At 41.4% G+C, this 21,291-nt stretch overlaps 1 protein-coding gene across 1 annotated transcript; it reads right to left on the bottom strand.

The window, feature by feature from the left end:
- Positions 1-645: 645 nt before the first annotated feature.
- Positions 646-20,220, bottom strand: LOC139340141 (rho GTPase-activating protein 6-like). The gene is made up of 13 exons (XM_070975780.1): positions 19,930-20,220; positions 8,555-8,714; positions 8,102-8,173; positions 7,068-7,330; positions 6,679-6,874; positions 6,437-6,492; positions 6,201-6,351; positions 5,933-6,081; positions 4,282-4,461; positions 3,366-3,463; positions 2,941-3,200; positions 2,014-2,088; positions 646-1,923 (listed from the first exon to the last, which is right to left on the bottom strand). The coding sequence occupies exons 1-13, from the start codon at positions 20,074-20,076 to the stop codon at positions 1,358-1,360; spliced, it is 2,373 nt and encodes a 790-aa protein (XP_070831881.1). The 5' UTR covers positions 20,077-20,220; the 3' UTR covers positions 646-1,357.
- Positions 20,221-21,291: the final 1,071 nt, after the last annotated feature.

Here is a 21,291-nt window from a genome sequence, read left to right as displayed (position 1 = left end):
GTTGACTGAAATGTAGCCGTAATTTGGGAACCAGTGGAGTTTCACTTCATGCTGATCCCTGAATGAACTCCGCAGGGAAAAAGTTAGATTACCATCTGACACCAGAGACCATGGCTCCTTAAAGGAGGTGCACCCTACTGACTTTTACACTCATTTTCTACAGTGGAGGTAACATATTCTGTTCAGCTGTAATTTAGATATTTTTTTAATGATATTACTGTATATGATTGGAAGATTCAGTAAAGTTTGGGATGTACCACATATGGCACCCATGGATAGGGTAACTTCTGTCCATAGTGCCTGTTTCAGTCCCATTTCATCCCAAAGCATACTGAACAAAAAAAAGATACCCATAACTGCACGTTCTGACCTACATGTGTCACTATGCACCAACTTATTCTACTTTTCTTCCATTTTTTACTCAGCTTGTCTAATGTGTCACCACAGAATTCAAATTCATGCTGCCACTTTCCTCACTGACCATCTGTCTGCGGTTTACTACACACTCCCACATTTACAGATGTGTCTAACTCACCAATCAACAGCCAGAGACTGAGGCCAATGATGAAATGAAAACATCACCTCGAGAGCTATTTGTTTTCTGTTGAACTTCAACGTACCAATCACGACAGGCTGAGATTTGTTGTATCATTTTCTCCATGAAACTAATCACCGTTTATTAAGAGGCAACTAGAAAAAGCATGGATAATTGCTGTTCATTAAATTACAAAGTGATGTAAATTTGCAAATAATATACATCCCTGTAAAGGATGCCGCTTAACCGTTATTCCTGCATCTCAAACACAAAAAGTAGTAGAGTGCTACACATAACATTAGCATAATAATCCATATTCAAAACAAAAAAACATGGATGTTAATTTGGATGCAATCTATTTCCACAAGGAAGTGCATTCTAATTGGAGCCTGTAACAAAAGTCAGTGTTAAGGCAGCTTCAGCATATAAGTTTAAAGCAACATTAAAACAGAAACAGAGTTTCTTTTCTTACATTCAGCATTAAAACACATTCATGGCTTCAAATTAAGCATTATTATCATTCAAGTTACGACATTCAAGTCTAAATACAACTTTATATAAACTAAACGCCAAAAAATAATGTACAAAATTACATAAAACAATTTATTAATAGCATGTTTACATATGCAGCAAAACCAATATAACATATTATATATATACAGTTAAAAACAAAATAACAACACATTTAAGAAGGAGTTGTGGTGTAAAGTTCCATCAGTCTCACAATGAGCAGAGCAGCGTTTCAACAGCTGATGTTTTGACGGGAGACGGACCACTTTCACTTAGAGTTTGCAGTATATTTCATCATGGTCAAAGGATGCATCACACCAAGGTTTCAGGCAAAGCATCTGTGTTCTCTTTTGACAGTATCTGCCATATATGCCACCTCTCCCTCTGCCAGTCCGGAGCACCAGGGCCCCTCGCGTGTCCAGACTCAGAGGCGTCGGCAGTATTTACGTTCTGCGGGGCCGGGCTCTGCTGGGACGGCTGTGGGGTTTGAGGGTCAGGCTGATATGTGAAAAGGGAGGGTGTGGAGCGAGAAATATGGGTCTCCCTCAGCTGTCCAGAGCAGTGACGGGGAGACAAACTATGCGTCCTGACCTTAAGTAACGGGCATGCAGGGTGTCCTGTCCTTCCTGCTAAGTCGTCCGAGCTGAGGGCTTCTGATTGGCCACTGAGCCCCTGATGTAATGATGATTGCGGTTGCGTCTGTCCCCTCTGGTCATGAGGACCACTGCTGCTGCGAGTCACCGGGAGGTGTGGCCTGACTTCCAGCATGCCCAATGAGGTTTGGGTTGGTCTGATGGGCAGCTTGTTGTTACCTTGGCGACAGCTCAGCCCCTCTGATGATCCATACGACTCACATTCTGACATGTCTCCAAGGGAGCCTGAGAGAAACTGCTCATTAACATCCAGCATTCATTACATATCTCAAGACCATCTGCAGCAACATGTACAGAGGAAGAGGATTGTATTACCAGTGATATGACGGCCAGTAAAGTCCTTGCTGAGCAGTTCCTGCCAGGTGTCCCAAAAATGATCAGCTGAGGCCTCTGTCAGGGAGAAAAGCACCAAGAGGGTCGCTTGCTTTGGTGTAATTGATCATTAAGTCAATATAAAATAAGTCACGCTCAATTTCTGGTCATGCTTCTATTCGCCTAACATTGGCTTTCATCTGTTTCATCTAAAAAGCTAAATCATGACACTGAGGTCTGTTTTGACCATAATCCAAAATAAATGACTGTCTACTACTGTAATATGAGTAAAAATTGGGAACCTTGTCAGTTTAACAAAGATAAAGTATCAGCCACTGCTGCACTGGGACCTGTTGTTTTTAGAAGCTAACAAAATAGCAGTAGTATAGTAAAAGTCTTTTAACCTTCTTCAAATTACATTATACCAAGTACAGGAATCACTGCATTTTCAAAAGTTCCTTTTTTTTGTCTTTATGACTGTTATTGACTGATTCAAAAGCTCAATTATCTTTGAAAAGTTTGAGTTTCTGCCAAAAGTTAGACGAGAAGATGACACTTACATCTATATGGTAAATATGAAGTTACAGCCAGCAGCTGGTTAGCTTAGCTTATCTTAGCTTTAAGACTGGAAACAGATGGACACAGCTGTTCTGGTTCTATCCAAAAGCTACAATTAGAAAAGCATGCACATAATTACACATGCATTAGAAACATTTTGGTTACATTGCTACAGAGCCAGGCCAACTGTTTCCCCTTATTTCCAGTGTTTATGCTAACTAATTAAACTTACCGCCTGGTTACATATTTACCCTACAGATGTAAGAGTGGCATCAAACTTCTCATCTAAATCTCAGCAAGAAAGCAAATGAATGCAATTCAAAAATTATACTTCATAACACTGAAAGATACATTGCAAAGAATCTCGTTCACCTTTGTCTGTAGAAAGCGCAGGAGAGGTGCTGCCAGATCCGTCTTTAGAATGGCCACTGAGTTTGCACTGCATAGAAAGTCTGGGGATCCTGCCTGAGAGCGGACTGCAGTCCTCTGGGTATTCACACAGTCGATCTGACAGGACAGGGGAGTTGTTGTCATAGGGAGACACCTCTCCACTCGATGCTTTGATGGAGTCATTGGATAAGCATCTCTCCGTCAGAGCGAAGGACTCTTGTGCTCTAAGAATGTCTGATTCTCTGCAGACACAACAAACAGAAGTGCATGATGTTGACCATTTGAAGGCTTGGAAGAGGGACAGCACGCGCACGCACGCACGCACGCACGCACGCACGCACGCACGCACGCACGCACGCACGCACGCACGCACGCACACACACACGAGACAAAAGGCGGAAACTCACGAGTGTTGAGAAGCCTTCCTCCGCAGTAAGTAATCCACAACATCCGGATCGGTTTCTCGTAAACTCATTAGCACCTCATTCTGCAGGTCAGCAGGAACCTGGACGAATGAAAACATGAAAAGAGACAACACCTGTAAAATTTTTGTTGACTTCATTTCACTGGGCCTTAATAATTAATCACACTTGAACTGAACCAAATAACATTAAGTACACGCGCCTCCTGCATACAAATGCCTGATCTTTTTTTTACCACATTCAGTGAATTGCTCTTTTACACCGACATTTTTATGTTGCCAGCATGTCTGCGATGCAGTATACAACAGAGACAGCATGTTGTCTGTATGCTATAAGGCAAAAATAATTAACAGCAGCTTAGAAAAGCAGAACTAATGATGCAGAGCAAACGTCTGATAGGCTTTTTTTGCCCTCTGGCTTCCTTAACAGATCATTTTCAGATACTCCAATTAACTGCATGTGCACTTAAGTTTGTGGGGAAAATCAGAAAACATCATGTAAATGAGGATCGTGCCCTTAATCCCAATCATTGTCTATAAACAAAAGGGAGGCTCGAATGACACTTATTAGCCTCTGCAGTGAGGCTTATCATTTGCCACGCACCAAAACGAGCATTCACTGAACTGAATTTCACAAAGTTCAGGAGAGGAAAAACAATTACATGGATTTCTGTTTTACTGTGAAACTGCTTTGTTTTATAAGACTGTAAAATGTCAAAACCTGCAAAATTAATGTTTACATTTTATTAGGTGGCTCCACTCTATTAAGCTTTATCCCCAAAACATTATTATTTATTTATTTTGTTTTGCCAAAGGAAGACCTGACTAAGACTTTGGGGTTGCTTGGTTGCACCCAGGCTTTAATTGTGCATGCCTTTTGGTCTGCAGTGAGATTGGCTTACCATAAAGAGTGTGTCATAGGTATTGATCATCCTTTGGACCACGCTGATGATGGCTGTGCTCTCCTCTGCACGGGCAAAACTCTGGACTGCAAACTCTTTGTCTGAGTTCTTCTGCTTGTGTAAGAGGTTGGGTCCAAAGATGGTGGCTAAATTGAGCGACGTCATCTTGTTTCCTGTGATCTGAACGAAACAGAAGACAGAATTCATTTGTTTGGATTGTCTAGAACATACACAGTCTCTTTCACTGCATATTTTAATAGGGTGGTGGTTCAGCAACAGTAATGTAAGCACTCCAGCAGCCCTTCTACATGGAAGATTTCTTTAATTAAAACTTCTTTTATTTGTAACAATTAATCCTTCAAGTTAAAAGAAAAATAATCTTGATCAGCAGCTTTGCAAGTGAACCTCGCACATCACAGCCAAAATGATCCTCTGTGATAACCCGGATTTGACCCCTGCAGTTACAAGGAATGTTTTCAAGACTGAAACAATTTGTATGAAAGTTAATAATGGAGCCAAATTACACTTGATTTTCTTTTCATCTGTCCATGTGCGCACACACAGGAATGAAAACTCTTACATGCAAAGAGTAATTATCCTATTAAGGGTCGGCGTCTTTTGTTGTACAATGACCCTCCGTGGCACCCAGATAATGTTGGGAATGTGCCCCTAACACAGCCCTGCCACCACCAATAAGGCTGGCTCTGCCTTCTATGGTTCAAAGAGACCAAACAGACCTCGCCGTTACACTATGTATACTCTAGGACTGAGGCCAGGAAGAAACTGGTTTTTATATCCGTGGGAAACAATTAATCTGGATTGTGGTCAAAAAGTAAGATTCTTTTAATAAGATGGTGATGACAATAAAAGGACTTTTAGCCCATGTTTAATAGCAAAAACACAATGATGAGGGCAAAGTGCAAGGTCTCGTTCACAAGGACAATGAGTTCATAAAAAGTGTGTGCTATAAAAAGAAGGGTTCAGCTAATCACATTATCAATCTCATATCTTTTAACCAGGAGCTCCAATCACAGAGGACTGACAAAAACCCTGTTGTCTGTGGGCGCAAATGTGTGTCCCTGTCCCACTCTGTCACAATTTTCTTACACTTCTTGTTGTTTACAACAGACCAACTGGGGACATAAATTATGACCAAACTGTATTGATGTATGCAGAAGCAAAGCGTTCGAGCGTTAAAGGGTGGTTTGTGTTGGTTGTGCATCATTTAATCAAGATACCCACAATGGATCATCGTGCATAATTTGCAGCACTTTGGCACAGCACTTTCTTCAAATTAGAGGCTGCAGATGTAACAAACATCCGTCGTACTGCCCTCTGATGGCTGCTGGAATTCATCACAATCACATTAAATTTGTAAACCATCTATTTACATTATTCAGCATTATCATGAGATAGTTGCTTGTTTCCTTAACACCTATTTTTGTACTTGCTGGTGGAATCAGCAAGTGTCAAGATACATGACAAAATGCCACCAGAGCTGGTCAACAGAAACCTTTGACCAAAATATAAACACCCAATCATGTGCTACCTGGTGTGTAATAAATTTCATCTTGTCACGGGCCATGAAAAAGCAGGCGCTTGCACCTTTTGATACGCTGCCATAAAATCAGAGCATGTACAGTTTCTTTACCTCCTGTCCCTCATTGTCCAGGCTGTCTTCAGCATGTGCAGCCACTGTGGACAACAAGCAGAGGAGGCGCTGCAATGTGTCGCTGTTACAGGGAGGAAGCAAAAATATCAGGAGCTGGAGGGCGCTCTCTTGGTCTGAATAATCCAGCACTGTAGAAAAAAGGCCACCACAATGACGTCGATTAAAAACACGACACAGCTGAAAATGTTACCAAAGCACAGTGCCTTTTTATTTTTTGCTTGAGTGTATGCGTGCGTGTGCTCCTCACATATTGTGTTGATGAAGGCCGTGTAGAGTTCTCTTGTTAGCAGTGGGTCAGGCATGTCTCTGAGGAACTCCTTCAGCAAGGCAGCTACATCATGGACACTGTGCTCCTCGTCCAGCTGTACCTCCCATCCCTGGTCAAACTCCTCGCGAAGCTGGATGAAATATTGTGACAGTGATTACAGCAAAAATGCTGCTCGTGGTTGAGACAATTCATGAGTGCAGAGGTGTGTAAAGTACCTGTCGCACTCTCTTCTTAGAACTCCCAACGCGGAAAATTCCAACCGTCTGCAGGCCTGAGCAAAGATGAAGTCCCAATGTTAGAGCTAATATTCAGCCTCACACACATTAAGATTGTATAATTCACAAGGTTATGACCAAAGTTTCCACAGACAAATGCTGGACTGGTCTATAGCATACACTGTACACTACCTGCACCATTGTCATACAGTGTGATTTTTTTCAACTTTGGTAATGCGTACCGTGTTTTTCCAGGTGCTGGCAGCAGAGATCCACTACCCTGGGAACCTGTCTGTAAATAGGGTTGAGGCTGAGCTTTTTGTCATGGCGCTTCTTCCTATTGCCAGCTGCCTCTACTGGCAGAGACAGCTGGAGGGCCTCCAAGAGCCGAGACTGGTTATCATCAAGGTCAGTGATGCAATCCACAGATACTCCGCCCTGTCAAGCAGATGGGTAACAACCATGCAGTGAGCGCCTTGAGTGATAAAATGTGGCTGCCTCCTCCACCCACTGAGTGAATTTCCAAAAAAAAGGTCACAAATTCCCAGAGAAATCTACTGTGCAAGTGTAATCAGACAGATTTCCTGTCGTTCTACAACAGCGTGTCGGGTTTCTGGTCAGAAAAGCCTACCCTCCTGCGTGTCCGTGGGGCTGCATCTGGTGTGCTGGGCAGAGGTGATCCATTAGGGGTCTCAGAAGTGGAGCTAAGGGATGAGTTGCTGCTGGAGAGCTCCTTGTTGGCCCTTTTGAAGCTGGCGGTGAGGTGAAGGAAGGATAGCATCAATTCAGTGGGGTCACTGTGCCCCTCCCGTGGGGGATCGTGCCGCAGCTTGTGTGTGCGGTCATTGGATATAACCTGTGACAGCGGTACGCCAAACGCCTGGGGCGTAGTCTCTGTGTGAGGGGAAAGGGCAAGATAAGGAGACTCACAGTTCATCTTGCTGGCCCCAAGTAAAAATATTCTATATTTCGACCTGTGATTCTTGTATTTCCTGCACAAAGTGCCTAAACTGTGTTTGTATTCATTCTTTATATTCTTTTAAAGAAATGCTGCTCTGAATAAATATGACAAGAGAAATGCCATGAACAGCGCTCTGCAGTGCACACTCAATATTCACAGTCAGGGAGCGCATACTTTTTGAAGTGCTTTTGTAAACAAAAGGGGGAAAAGAGGATAGAGGGGATGGGCCATGCCGCAGGATAGGCTGTAATGAATGAGCCACCACTTAAGATTGTTTTCGTTATTTCCCTCGACTGCCTGTCTGACAGAGAACATCACTTTCCTGCCACATTGTAGCAGCGGGCGCGGCAGTCGAAGACCACAGCTCCCTCTGAGACTTCTTTACTGTACTGTAGATTCTGATCGCTCAGTGCTCCACGGGTATAAACAGCTGAGAATGTCTGCTTCAGTGAGTTTAAAAGCTTTAGGATTGGCTTTAGGAGTATCTTTTCTCGTGTCGGAGACTGACTAGATACTTGAGGGGAATAAAAGTCTGACAGGGCTCAGTGGCTCTCGTACAGTCCTAACAAACAACTGTTTATCTTCACTGGTTTGGAAAGACTGACAATAATATCCCCAGTGTGTTAGAATTTTTTATCTAAAGACAATTTACAATGGGGGAACGTACATTCCCCTTATAGTATGGAGTATATCTAACACATTACCTTTGTCTTTACTCTTCTCCTTAGATAGTGAATCCAGCTTCCGCCTGAGTGACTTCTTGTGCTTGTGTCCATCTGACAAGAGGCAAAGGTGTCACAGTTAAATAAAGAGGCATACAGTATGCTCCTGCTCTCAACAGCTTCATTTGATGTTCTTGGGCTCATTTCCTAAATGATAACACGATTCGAAAGAGTTGGCAAACTGCTCACAACGTGTCAAGACAAAGAGGTAGAGGCCTGTGACACAGAGTGTATTGCAATCAATCATGAGCACTACACCACTGCACAAAAAGGAAAATAATTATATACATGTAAAAGAAGAAAATAAAAGGAACTTTCCGACTGTTTAAGAAGATATGCTGTGACAAGCTCTTGTATGAGACAGAACAGCAACTTGTTCAATAAGGAAGAGGACCATTAGCATGTGTGTGTGAGTGTGTGTGTGTGTGTTAATACATTTAGGGATGGTGATGTGGCAGCCCAGGTCATGATCCCGGAGCAGTCGCCCCAAGGCCACGTCCTGGAGACGAACTCTCTCCAACTCTGAGAGGCTTTGCAGGGGGACGGGCTTCAGGCCAACGCTACGTCCTGACACGCTGTTCCAGGTGAAGTCACCCTGAGGACACACACATACACACATTCACACAACACGTCTGATACATCTATCATTGCCATCATCAGTTCATGACCAATCACACCCTGTTCAGACTCTCCGCACGCCTGACAGACACCCATGCTTCACTTGCTGGCTGGAACAGTATCATTAATCATCTGCCGTTTCCCATGACAAAAACTGAAAGGTAACACTGTAAACACACCTTTGTCTTAAGTAGTTTGCAAACCAAAAGCTGAATTGGACAAGTTGTCTTCCAGTGAATAGTGATTATGTATATTATCCTATTTTACAAGTAGTAAAAATATGCTTTATAAATAATGCAAACGCACTTTACAGTGATATGTTCAATACCTCATTGTGATTCTGTCCCAGCTGCACTCAATAAAGAGCATGATGCTGCATATAATTTCAGTTCAGTACTCCACTCATCTTCAAATATCAAATCAATATAAATCACACAACACTGTGATCCTTAATAATAATACTTCAATAGTAAACATAGCTAGACATGAGCCATTCTGAAGTTTTAGTACTGTACTAATGACAGGGCAAATAATCTGATCTGAAATCCTCAACCTTTGAGCATCTCCACGCTGGAGATTACGGTGCTTTGATCCAGTACAATCGAGGCAATCATATGAGCCATGTTCCAAAGAGGCTTAGGAACTCATTATCAGGATAAGGCTTAAACTAAAGTGGCTCACTCCCATTAAAGGAGAATTAGGACCATGCTACAGAAGCAGAAGCAAGTTGTGGAAAGCTCCAAAAACACCTGTTTGGAACATTCCACAGGTAAACAGGCTCATTGTTAACAGGTGATAGCATCATGATTGGATAAGAAAGGGGCATCCTGGAAAGGCTCAGTCGTTCACAAGCAAGGATGGAGAGAGGTTCACCTCTTTGTGAACACATGACTGTATAAAGGATGTTACTGCATGGACTCAGGAACACTTTGTAAAACTGTCTGATTGGAAATGACTGCATTCTGTTTTTATTTAGGTTTTAAAAAGCATCTCAGGGTTGCACAGTCAGTGCTGTTCGCTTTTAAATAATGTCTTAACGGCATGATTTAAAGGGCAGACAATGTATTGTGAGTAAGAAAATAAATTCATGAATTGAACAGGCAGTAAATGATGGCAGACCTTAATGCATTTCAAATCAACTGCAGGGCTTCAGCTAACAATGATGTTCATTACAAATGAATGGATTTCCTTAATTAACCATGCTGCATATCAACTGTCAGAAAATACCAATTTCCTGGAGCTCAAGATGGCATTATCTGATAGCTTGATTTGACTAACCAATTGTCCAAAAACCGAGAGATAGTCAATTTACTGTCACATACTGCAAGACAAACGAAAGCAGGAAAACCTCAGAATTTAGACGCTGAAACTAGGAAATGTTTTTGCTTCACAAATGATTTTTATAATTAAGCAGCAATCATGGCTAATGTCTTCTCACCTGGAGCCTGATCCACAAAGCGAGATTAGTGGGTTAACCGCTATGTTTGGGCCTCACTTGGGTTTTCCTGTATCACAAAGCTAACGGTGGGTTAACATCAGAGGGTTAGATAAAAAACCTGTTAACAGCCCAACCACTGACCAATCAAATCAGTGGAAAAATAGAGACATCTCTCCCACAGGATCCTGACAGGGATTCTTGTTCTGTTCTACTTATGTGATTATATGATTGTAGACATTTTGCATATTGTGGCAGAATTTTCCTGTGGGTTCATTGCTGTTTCATCATATTTCATATCTGTTACTTATTGCAGTTGATTGTATGTTAGCTGACCAAACTACGCTGAGGTGTCCATCACTCTGCTTTGCAGCTTGCAAAGATTAAAATAAAACACTAGCAGAGACCAAATACAGGTCTGTATTCCATTATCCTTTTATTTATCTTGTCTCAGTATTTACTTTTTTTTTTGCCTCAGTATCATTTAAGCATGACTAGAGATGATCAGAACACACAAAACTAACCATTTTGTTCAGACATTCCTCTTACATGATTGCATGGAGTGGGACCCTTCTCCCCATCCGATGCAAGAATCAGCTGGGTTCCCACAGCTTCTCTTTGTCAGTGAAGTGACGTCAAATCAAAGCTAATTACTTTGGAATTCAAAGTACTGTGTGCAGCATTTTGATGCAATAGCCCTCCATAATCATAGGTCTGAGTGCATCGAGTGCACAATCACTTGGGTGCAGCATTGAAACTCACTTGTTTCTTATTATTGTCATTTTCAGATGGCGGATAAGAGACAAAAAATCAACTTTTATATAATAATCTTGAATCATCATTTTGTGGGATGGCTTTTTCAAACATAACCTTTGATCATTGCTTTTCAATTTATCACTGTGGAAAGTCAGACCCAAACAGCTGCTCCCCGTTGTTACAGAAGCCGTCTTTGTGGAAGTTGGATGGAGTTACTGTTTCTTATGATGCCGACCTCATGATTTCAGCGGTCACTCTTGAAGCCAGTGCTTTATAATCTTAACAAGACACTTTCAGATTTGTCCCGGCTGCCTCGCCCCAACATCATGAGCCATCTGACATTACAGAAAGAATCCTGCACAGTGTTTAAAGCCTTTATAATGCTCTTCTTCTTAACTTTTGAACTACTTTCAGTGTATTTAGTACACAGATTAGACTTAACAATTGTTACTTTCTGTATTTATTCATCTATTTCTATCCTGTTACAACAAAGTTGGCAACAAAGCAAGCACACCCATTGAAATGTATCAACAGATTCAATTTATCTCAGCCCTCTGCTGTTTCAGTGAAGGTGCACTTTCCCTTCCTTTAATTCAAAGCCTTGCTGACATGCAGAGCTTTTGTTAGCGCTCCCTGGAATACAAAGAGAGGAAATGTGCAAGGTAGTTCATTCAAAATAGCAAGATTGGAAACTCAGATTACACCAATCAGCCACACTTGAACTCTATCCAGTGAGGTGATGGATATTCCTCAGGAAGCCATTATATGGAGCATTGAGGGAAGAGTTTTCCACAAGAGCCCCGACACACTGTCCATTAGTATAGTGCAAATTCTGCATTAGTTGCTTAAAAACTGCAGACATTTAACCCTTGTCATATTTTTCAAACATATGTATAAGTGTAAACAACACCAAACTAACATTGGGGCAACTGTGCACCAGCATACAAAGCCATTCAGTTACTCACATCCTGTTATTCTTCAAGTAAACGCATAAATGTGCTCCACGTAGTGTTTGAAATGCAAGCTCACATATCTACTTTTTCTCTTTGCGTTAAAGGTAATGACACACAATTAGTAAACCTTTATTGTTAACCACTGGACTGATAATAAGTTAAATTGGATTCATTTTGGTGATGATAGTACTCTCCTGATAAACTAACACTTGCACGTCGTTTGTTTCTTCCACGCCTTCTTGGATGTTTCAGTACTTTTCAAAGTATGGCCAACATAACTTACATTTCCTGTGTAAAGTCAACACTTTTCTGTTTACTCGTCATTTTTTCCTCCACTTTTATGAACTTCTCGTGTTACTGGTGAACCTTTACAAAGCCGACAAATCCAACAGACAACAGCAGCTACTCACAAGGCGGGTGATGCTTCTCTCGGCGAGGGGGTGCCCCATTACAAAGAATAGTGTCGCCACGGATGAGAAGTCGCCCTCTCAAACTTGTAGACCACCACTTAATGCCAAATAAACCGACGCCATCTGACTGGAGAAGAAACGCCCATAAATACAGTCCACATGCCCGCAGCTGAAGGCTGGCACAAAGGCTCACGAAGTGAGAGAGGAGCAAGTTCAGCGGCTGACTTACGGTGAGCGACGCAGTCTCTGTAAACAACATTAACACTGATGGATGGACTGGGAGGGGTCAGTCCTCTCACCTGTTATTTAGCTAACGCCACATACACACAGGGTTCAGTCATACAAAAATATATTTCTCGACTGGAAGTAGTAACGTTACGGTGTATTGGTAAAGCATTAAGACTGGTTCCAGTCAGAGTGTTCAGTTACTGATTGTGTCGCATTTTAAAGACGAGGCTCCACTTCTCGAACTGCAAAACATTTTTTGGTCAGTTGGAAGACCGGCTCGTTCTAAATACTACAATACCCATGGGCCTTAGCGAGTGTTGCTACGGGGGGCAAGTGAAAAACGCGAAATGTCAGCAGTCAAACAAAAAGCAAAAATAAACAAACTATTGGACCAACTTACCAAACAATAACTTATTGCTCCAAATTAATCGTTGAATTTGTCCTTAATTGAACAAGAAACACAAGTGGACGTATTTAAGATGTTGAATGCATTTGAGCTGTTGAGCATGATGTGTAGCTAGCTAACATTAGATTTCTGTGAACAGGCTAATCCTCACCTGTTTTAGGGTGTTGGTAGAAATCTCAGAGACATGTCTCAAAATCTTCTAAAATATACCTGCATTACTAGAAACCAGTAACATTAAGTGATAAAATATATTGTTTCTTGGTTTGTGGTATGTGGGTGAATTGGTTTGTTAATGTCACAGCTGGGAACAGGAGGTGTTACCCGAGTAATTGATATGCATCTCACACAGGAAGACCAGAACTATAATGACAGCTCCCCCCCGCACAAGGAAGTCCAAGGCCTCCCTCCTGTTGATGTTTCCGAACACCAGTAGCCTAAAAAAGGATCTCCAGTTGTAGTGAATTACATAAATCAAATGATTATTTTATTGATAGCTTCTTACAAAAATCATAATCTGGAAATCCTCAATCACTTAAAGAGCTCTTTAGGCTGCACAGTATCGTGAGTAATAAAAACACTAAATCTCAATGATGAAAACCTCAACAAAGTCTCAGAAACTTTAATATACTAATAGCTTAATGTTTTGGACATTTAAAAACATAAACATAAACACATTTAAGTCCCATCTATTTATTTATTTGTGTGAACTCCTATTCTCTTGTGAACTCCTATTCTCTATTGTTTATTTTTTAGTATTTATTTTGAGTTTATTGTTTACTATAGTTGTTAGGACACATCTGCCTTTATTCTTTGTGTCTGTGCACTTTACTGTTTACTTCAGTGTACTTCAGAAATGTCTTGTCACACCGTAGGATAGTGGGAAATGTAATTTCAATCCCTTTGTATGTCTGGTACATGTGAGGAAATTGACAATAAAGCTGACTTTGACTTTATTGTACAGTGTATGCCAAATAATGAGTTTATATCATCTTAATATAGAGTAGCTACAGATCAGCAAATGAACAAGACATGGGCGAGAGGCAGGGTACACCCTGAACCAGTCGATTGCAGGGCCACATGCAAGGACACACTCACACTCACACCTATGGACAATTTAGAGTCATCAATTAACCTAATGAGCATGTTTTTGGTCTGTGCCGGAGTACCCGGAGAGAACCCACGCATGCACGGGAAGAACATGCAAACTTCACACGGAAAGGCCTCGCCTGACCCGGGGATTGAACCGGCAACCTTCTTGCTGTGAGGCACGCGCACTACCTGCTGCGCCACCGTGCAGCCCTACTGAACAAGACAAGCATTTATTATTTTCAATAAATATCAAGAGCACGTGAACAGCAGCTGGAGCAGGTGCTGCCTGGGTCCTAATATCATATTATCATATTATATCATGCTGTGAGCAGACTAACAGCTGCAACAGCCTGCAAATGGGCTTAAATACCCATTCTGTTGAAATGTAATTAGATGAATAATATCAGTTTTCCTCTTCAGCTACAATGTGAGGGTCCCTCTCAAATGCAGTCAAAACAGATTCTGTGTTCAATTATTTAGAAATCACTTATTCCTTAAATTTCTCTTGTTGCAGTGACAATTTGGCTGACATGGGTTTCAACTGAAAGCTTTAGTGAGTACATCTTGACGAGTCACTTCAGCTGAAAATATTTGGTTGAGTATCTGCCTTTAGAAACTTCAACTGGAGACCTACTTTCAGTGCCGTTGATGGATTTTATGTGAAAATATTTCCTCTTGCATTTACCAAAGCCAATTCCTTTTTTGTGAGACTCAAGTGACTATAACACAGAGAGAAGTTTTCAGTTTCCTCCGACCTCTTTGTCCTTCAGGCCGTCTCTCCTTCACGGCGCTAAGAGGAATGCAAATGGCATTCCATCGAAACACTCAGACAGCACAGCACTCTTTTCTGTCATTGCATGGACAAATTATTCCACCGACATGTTCAAGGAGCCACGGGACACTCAGATGTGTGTTATGACACAATGTGGTTTTTCAGTTCGGTATATTAAATATTTCAATATTAAACTTGCAGGTTTGCTTAGTTGTATTTGAAATGTCCCTTTAAAGCTACATTTCATCAATGACGTGGAACAAATATTAAAAATCAACATAGGAAACATGATATTCTGTGGGCACCTGAATCACTCTTAACCCATGTAGGAGGGCGGGGACCATGAATTCAGCCTCCTCCAGCCTGACATAAAAGGAATGAGATTAAAACGGCATTTGAAATATGTGGTCAAAAGCTAGCGCTGCTTTAGCACACAACAAAACCTGATGTTGAAGTAACATGCTATTTGTACAATGTCAAAACTGCAGTGCTGGTATAAATAACAGTGACAGGATTTCCGTGCACGTTTTATAAAATGCACAGTTGAAGAATTTTTGCTTTATACAAGATGAGTGCACACGTCTTCGGATACTACCCACTGTACTGTCAACCCTTAATCTTTGTCCCAGTGATTAATGTCCTCTTTTGGTCCCTGTATTACTGCTGCAGAATGATGAATGGCTCCCTCTAAAGGCTTTGTAAAATTCTACAATTTACCAACTTTCTAAAGGAAGCGTGAGTGAATGGGGATATGCACTCACTGGCCACTTCATTAGGTACACTTGTGCAGTCTGTTGTAATCTAATACAACAACTCTGCCATTAATTCTGCTTTTGCAAAGATAGAAGTGTAGTTTTGATTGATACTATCAGAGAGGTATATGTTTATTATTGAGACTGTAGTTTGCAGTGGTATTGAACTGGAAACTTTCAGTATAATACACTCCAGTTCGACACCACCAACCACTACAACCTCAATAATAAAGTAAAATTATTACCTTTCTGACAGTGTCAACAAATGCTGAACATTTAAAAACTTAATAAATGTAGAACTCATGGCAGAGCTGTTGTATTGGATCACATCAGACAGTACAAGTGTATCAGATCAAGTGGCCAGTGCAGTGTAATTTCATAGTTGCATATCTGATCTGGCTGTTTGGAGAGACTTACAAAGGTATTTCTCTGAAGGCTTGTGCATCATATCAAATAAATGAGGATTACATCACACACTGCCTGGGGGGCTTTCGAAATCACCATCTTCCGCAGACGAGATTTCATGTGGACATTATTAAAACAGAATGTGGAAAAAGAAAAAGACACTGAATTATAGTTAATAATGTTATGTTAGTTCTTTACGTAAAAGATTCAACAGAAAGGCAGTATTTTCCAGGGTCTCACAGGGTCTTCATATCCACAGGCTAGTCTAATAACAGCCCAAAATGAAATACAGAATTAGTTTAAGTGAATCTAAACATGTCTGTAACCAATGCGAGGCACTCACATGGATCAGAGAACGCATCCAACAGGGTCTCATTAAACAGTAATTGACTTGCAGTGGGGCGGTCATGCGTACTGTCATGACATTCAAAAGCATCCAAAAATCTTCCCGATCAGTTCTATAGTGCAATATGGCAGGCAGATGGATACAGGAGATGAATGCAGACCAAAGCTATTGCAAGCTGGAAGGGAAATAGCTCAAATTAACTTTAATGTGCATGTAGTTAATATTGCCTTCACAGCCTGTTTGAAGCTTCGATGTCTGTTTCTGTAACTGTCCTCTCCAACCCAAAAGAAATCCAGAATGATCTAACCTCATACAACTTTCACTGCTCCATCTTCTGTCTCCTCTCCCACAATTCAGTGTGTGCATTGCATTTTTGGGGCCTAAAACAATGTTCTACAGGAAACATACTGATCTTAGTTGATGGAAAGTTGCATTGTTGTTTGTGATACCCTGAGGAAAACTTGGGAAGATAGGATAGACTGGTGATAAAGTAATTGAATGTGCAAACCCCATACCATATTCTCATAGAGAGACTGTGAGCTGAATTTGTTTATAGAGTGCAGATATCTGGCTATTAGGCTGAGAATACCCTTTGACTTAAAAGATCATATATGCCAGTTATGTAACCATACAAAGGTACTTGAAAGTGAGATTTGATTGAACTGATATGAAGCAATGTTGTACCACCTGTGTTCACATCTAACCCACTGTTTGCTCTTTCCAGACACAAACTGGATGTTATGGGGCTACAGTTTCGAGACAGCGGGTTTAGTTCCGTGCAATGCAAGTGGACAGCCGCCCGTGGGAAGAACTATGTGCCTGAGGGACTGCAGCCAAGGATCAGGTCATGCTGCTGTACTGCGAGAAATAAAACTTGAGGCTTTCTTCATGTAAACCAGATGTCTCTGCTTTCCATCTCAGCCGACTGACACCCTGAGTGAGTATGCCTCTCACACAGTGATGTTCAACCTATGGAAAATACAAGGTCATTTATAGCATAGATCAGAAATACCGCTCTGACACTCCTTTTTAAACACGGGAAGGCATGTGATTCTATGCCAGGATCATGCTACTAAAAGTTAACGACCATTTGAGTCATATGCAGCACAGACATATAGCAGAGCATACCCTATCTCAGACAGCAGACCTTAATTAGGATATACTATACCTAAACACATTGCAATGATTGATTTCCATTGATTATATACTCAGCAAGCTGTGGCACCAGGTATGTGGTGTATGCCTATGGTAATCTATGTGACTTACTCTTCGCCAAGCGCAATAAATATACACTGTTTGGCATTTAAGAGACTAAATACTGTAACTTTTTATTTTTACAAGACTGGGCTACAAGACACATAGTACATCTCATAAAAGGAGAGTCTTGTAGAGCTGGGGCTATTATTGGGTGGAGGTGCAGCAGTATTTGGTGCAAAGGGAGAAACATTGTCAGCCTGACTTCATCTAATGTTGTTTGGACGGTATCTTAGATACTATTGTCCCTGGATGAACCGCTGGTTGGATATTTGCACACCCAGAAAATGTGACTTTCATTATGGACTTGGTGAGGTTTGCATGCAGCAAGGCACTTACTTACTGTTGGTTTAAGCTGACAGCACGGTCATGTGAGTCTCCAGGAAGGATCTCACACCTCAGACCTGAGCTCAGTTCTTCTCAGTGGCATGTTGGAGCTCTAGAAATACTGTGGTAGAGCTGTACTGTCCACAAATGCCCTGGAAGATCTCGTATTAGTGATGTTAAAATCATCAATGATTAATGAGAATATGTAAAACTACATTTTCACAGTGTGTCTGAGGCTGTTATCCACAGTGGAGTTAACGTTTTCCAACTTTACAGTGCTTGGCAAAAACTAGGCTGCAGTGCAGCTCTCTGAGCATTATGGTGTTGGCAGCACACAAGCACTCCCCATAGTTATAAATCACATTAAATACCCTCTGTGACACAGAGCTGTCTCCAATATTAATCAGCTTCATTCAGATTTACATTTCTAAGAGCTCTGGTTGTAGGACCTGGGTTATTGTTGATGACTGTTTGAGAGACCAGACACCTGGTATTCATTACAAGCCTATTATAATGTCATGTCTGCAATACATTTCCATTATACTAAACAAACAGTGTTTCCATGAGGACCAACTTCAGCACAGCAGTGCAGATTGGCTCAAATTATAATATGACAATTCTATGATCTAAAATAGATCAATCTCTAACACAAGAAAAGAAGCAAATGGACTTTGTAATGGATTTTTGGATGTCTTGTTATATTTTTCCTCTCCTTCCTGCTAATTATATGGCACAGTGAAAATCATGGGCAGTAATCTTTCTCCATGTGCCCAGGTCCTAATATGCAGTAATAACTCAGGTGATTTGTTTCCTTTAAACTGTGGAAAGGTGATTCTTAACAGAAATGTCAGTGCTTTTAACCTCGCATTTGCTGCACTGCTACCACTGCTTTACATGATGTGGCAAATGTCAGACTTTCATCTCTGGCTCTACTAATGAATAAATGCATCAATAAATCCAGAGTTTCTTTGCTTTCTGCATATCTAAAGAACAAGAGACAAGTAAAAGCTTCACTTCGAATGGAAGTTGGATTGAAGGGAAAACTGTTTACTGAGGTGGAGTGACCATGAAGAATTGCGTTTTCAGACTCATTAGGAGTTATGTAAGAGTACCTGCCCTGTTCTAAAGGGCCGTGCACACATTCACAATGTGCGAATTTGATAGTTTTGGATACTTTCATCACATTTTTGTTGTTGCCATGTTTGAACCATTATTAGGCTGGATGCTTCACTGCACAGGAAATGATTAAATCACCTCCCATTGCAGTCTCTTCCACACTTTTTCCCAGAACTCCACCTTAAAATCTGTTTTATGATGTGAGGACATAAGCTTTTTTTTTTTTTCTTTTTAGTCTAACACTTACCGAATGTGTGCCTCTAGTCACACATCTTTGACATCAACAAGTTACCACAAGCAAACGCTTCTGCTGACATCATTTCATGAATAGGAATGAGTTGAATCATTTTTGGCTTCCAGTGATGCAGCTACAAAGCAGCTTTGTTTTTTTCCTATTCGTCACAGACCTGGTTATGTTGCAATAGTGGGAGATTTCCTCTTATTTCCCATTTAATAGAAATAACAACATGCACCAAATGTGTAGTCAGAATACGTTTCGAAATGTGTCTGTTTAAGATTAAAGGACCCTCCTGACTGTCCTGTACTTGGCTGCATCATCCTTTTGGGAATTCCAGCTACTTCCGGAGTTTGGACACTATGACGTACAGCACTCAGCCTCGCGCTCAAGTTCTGTCGGCTCTCGAGCTTTAATTCTTGTGAACAGTCCTTCATGAATAAAGTGAGAAAATATAACAATCAAAAGTAGTACGCGTGAAGATTTAAATCGCATTGTGAGACGAGTTTTTTAGGGACATTTGCGACCCCCCAAAAGATCGTATTGTCACATTACAATCATCATCATCTTCAACATCATTTAATGCCATCGACGTCTGAATAGTGCAAGTCCAGACATAACTCTGGCTTTCTGGATGCTGTGTGATCAAATAAAACCTGACAGCTACAACCGCCCGCACCACGAAGCCGTCGGGTCACTGACACTGACCTTATACGACGTCTCCTCTGCTTCGGTCCCATAATGCCGCATCAACGCCGCGTCCAAGCTCCGGGTTTGCCTCAGTCTCCGCTTGGAAATAGTTTTGGGGCTCAGCGAGCATGAGAAGACGCTGCTTAGCAGTCCTTGAGCGGACATAGTCTCCTTTTTAAATGATTGAGATTAAATGAACGTAAAAAAGACGCATGTGTCTGCCACAAGTCCAGATGGAAGGAAGGAGCGGCACCGCACAGCAGCAGCGGCAGCAGCGGGTCCCCAGCGCGTCACCATGCCGAGTATTATGAAATACGCGCCTGGAGTCCCTGGTCTCCCCCCTCCGCCACCCACACACTCTGACTCAGTAGGCCACTTCCTCCTTTCATCATGCTAATAACGGTTTGATTTGTTCAGGTGCTTTTCCCCCACAACACCAAAACAAACAATTAAGCATCCAGCGAGAAATTAGGGCAAAAGTTCTTTATTAATGCTCGGCGGGGACGCAGTGTAGTCCTGCTGGTAGATTAAAAAGGTGAATTAGCATGCACACCAGTCTGTGTGAACACCAAGGTAATTGCTTTCAAATATGACTCATGTAGTTAAAAAAAAAAAAAAAAAGACCCACTAGGAAAGAATGTAATGTTCTGGTAGCTTTACAGCAGTAGCATTTATTTATTTATTACTGAATAAAGTAAATCAAAATCAATAAGCCCTTTTTACTCAAAACAAGACATTGCAAGTTATTTAAAAATTAAAATACACAGACTTAAGATTTAATATTGTGAGAAAGAAGCACATTGTTTCTAGGACACCTAGTGTATTGGATATTTAATGCCGCTGCTTTTTGTAAAGTGGTTATACAGTTCGACATTATTGTGTCACTGGGACGGTTAAACTGAAACTTTTGAAAGAAGTATATGGATTTGCAAGAATTCACAGCCTCTGAATTTTGCGGACCAGAATACATGAAACAAACTAAAGCTATGACAATTAACCTTAATTCTTCTAGTTTGGTTCACTTAGCCTTATGAGACCCTCGTGGTGACAGAAACACCGGACAAACCTTGCCTAAATTCACAGTCCTTTCTTGACCGCACTGCATTTTTTTTCCTCACCGTAAGGCAGTTGAGCTACTTGGCATGTAGTGCCCTGGGAACAGACTCTTCCTGTGGGAGCCCTGGGGAAGGGACCTGTGTGATAACATGACATGTGAACCAGCACTGTATGGCCACGATAAGGATTCATCAGATACCAGAGTCCACCAAACAGACAGGGGAAGTGGTGATAAGGGGGCAGCTTTGCGTTTGATCCACTTATTTGGTGGTGGCGAGGTTTGGAGTGCGACTCCTAGCAGATTCTCATCAGACTTCCCGTTAT

This window comes from Chaetodon trifascialis, chromosome 12 (assembly GCF_039877785.1).
Source record: "Chaetodon trifascialis isolate fChaTrf1 chromosome 12, fChaTrf1.hap1, whole genome shotgun sequence".
In the NCBI taxonomy this organism is placed as follows: Eukaryota; Metazoa; Chordata; class Actinopteri; order Chaetodontiformes; family Chaetodontidae; genus Chaetodon; species Chaetodon trifascialis.
The sequence above is the reverse complement of the archived record's forward strand: the minus strand, read 5'-3'. Positions and strand labels throughout refer to the sequence as shown.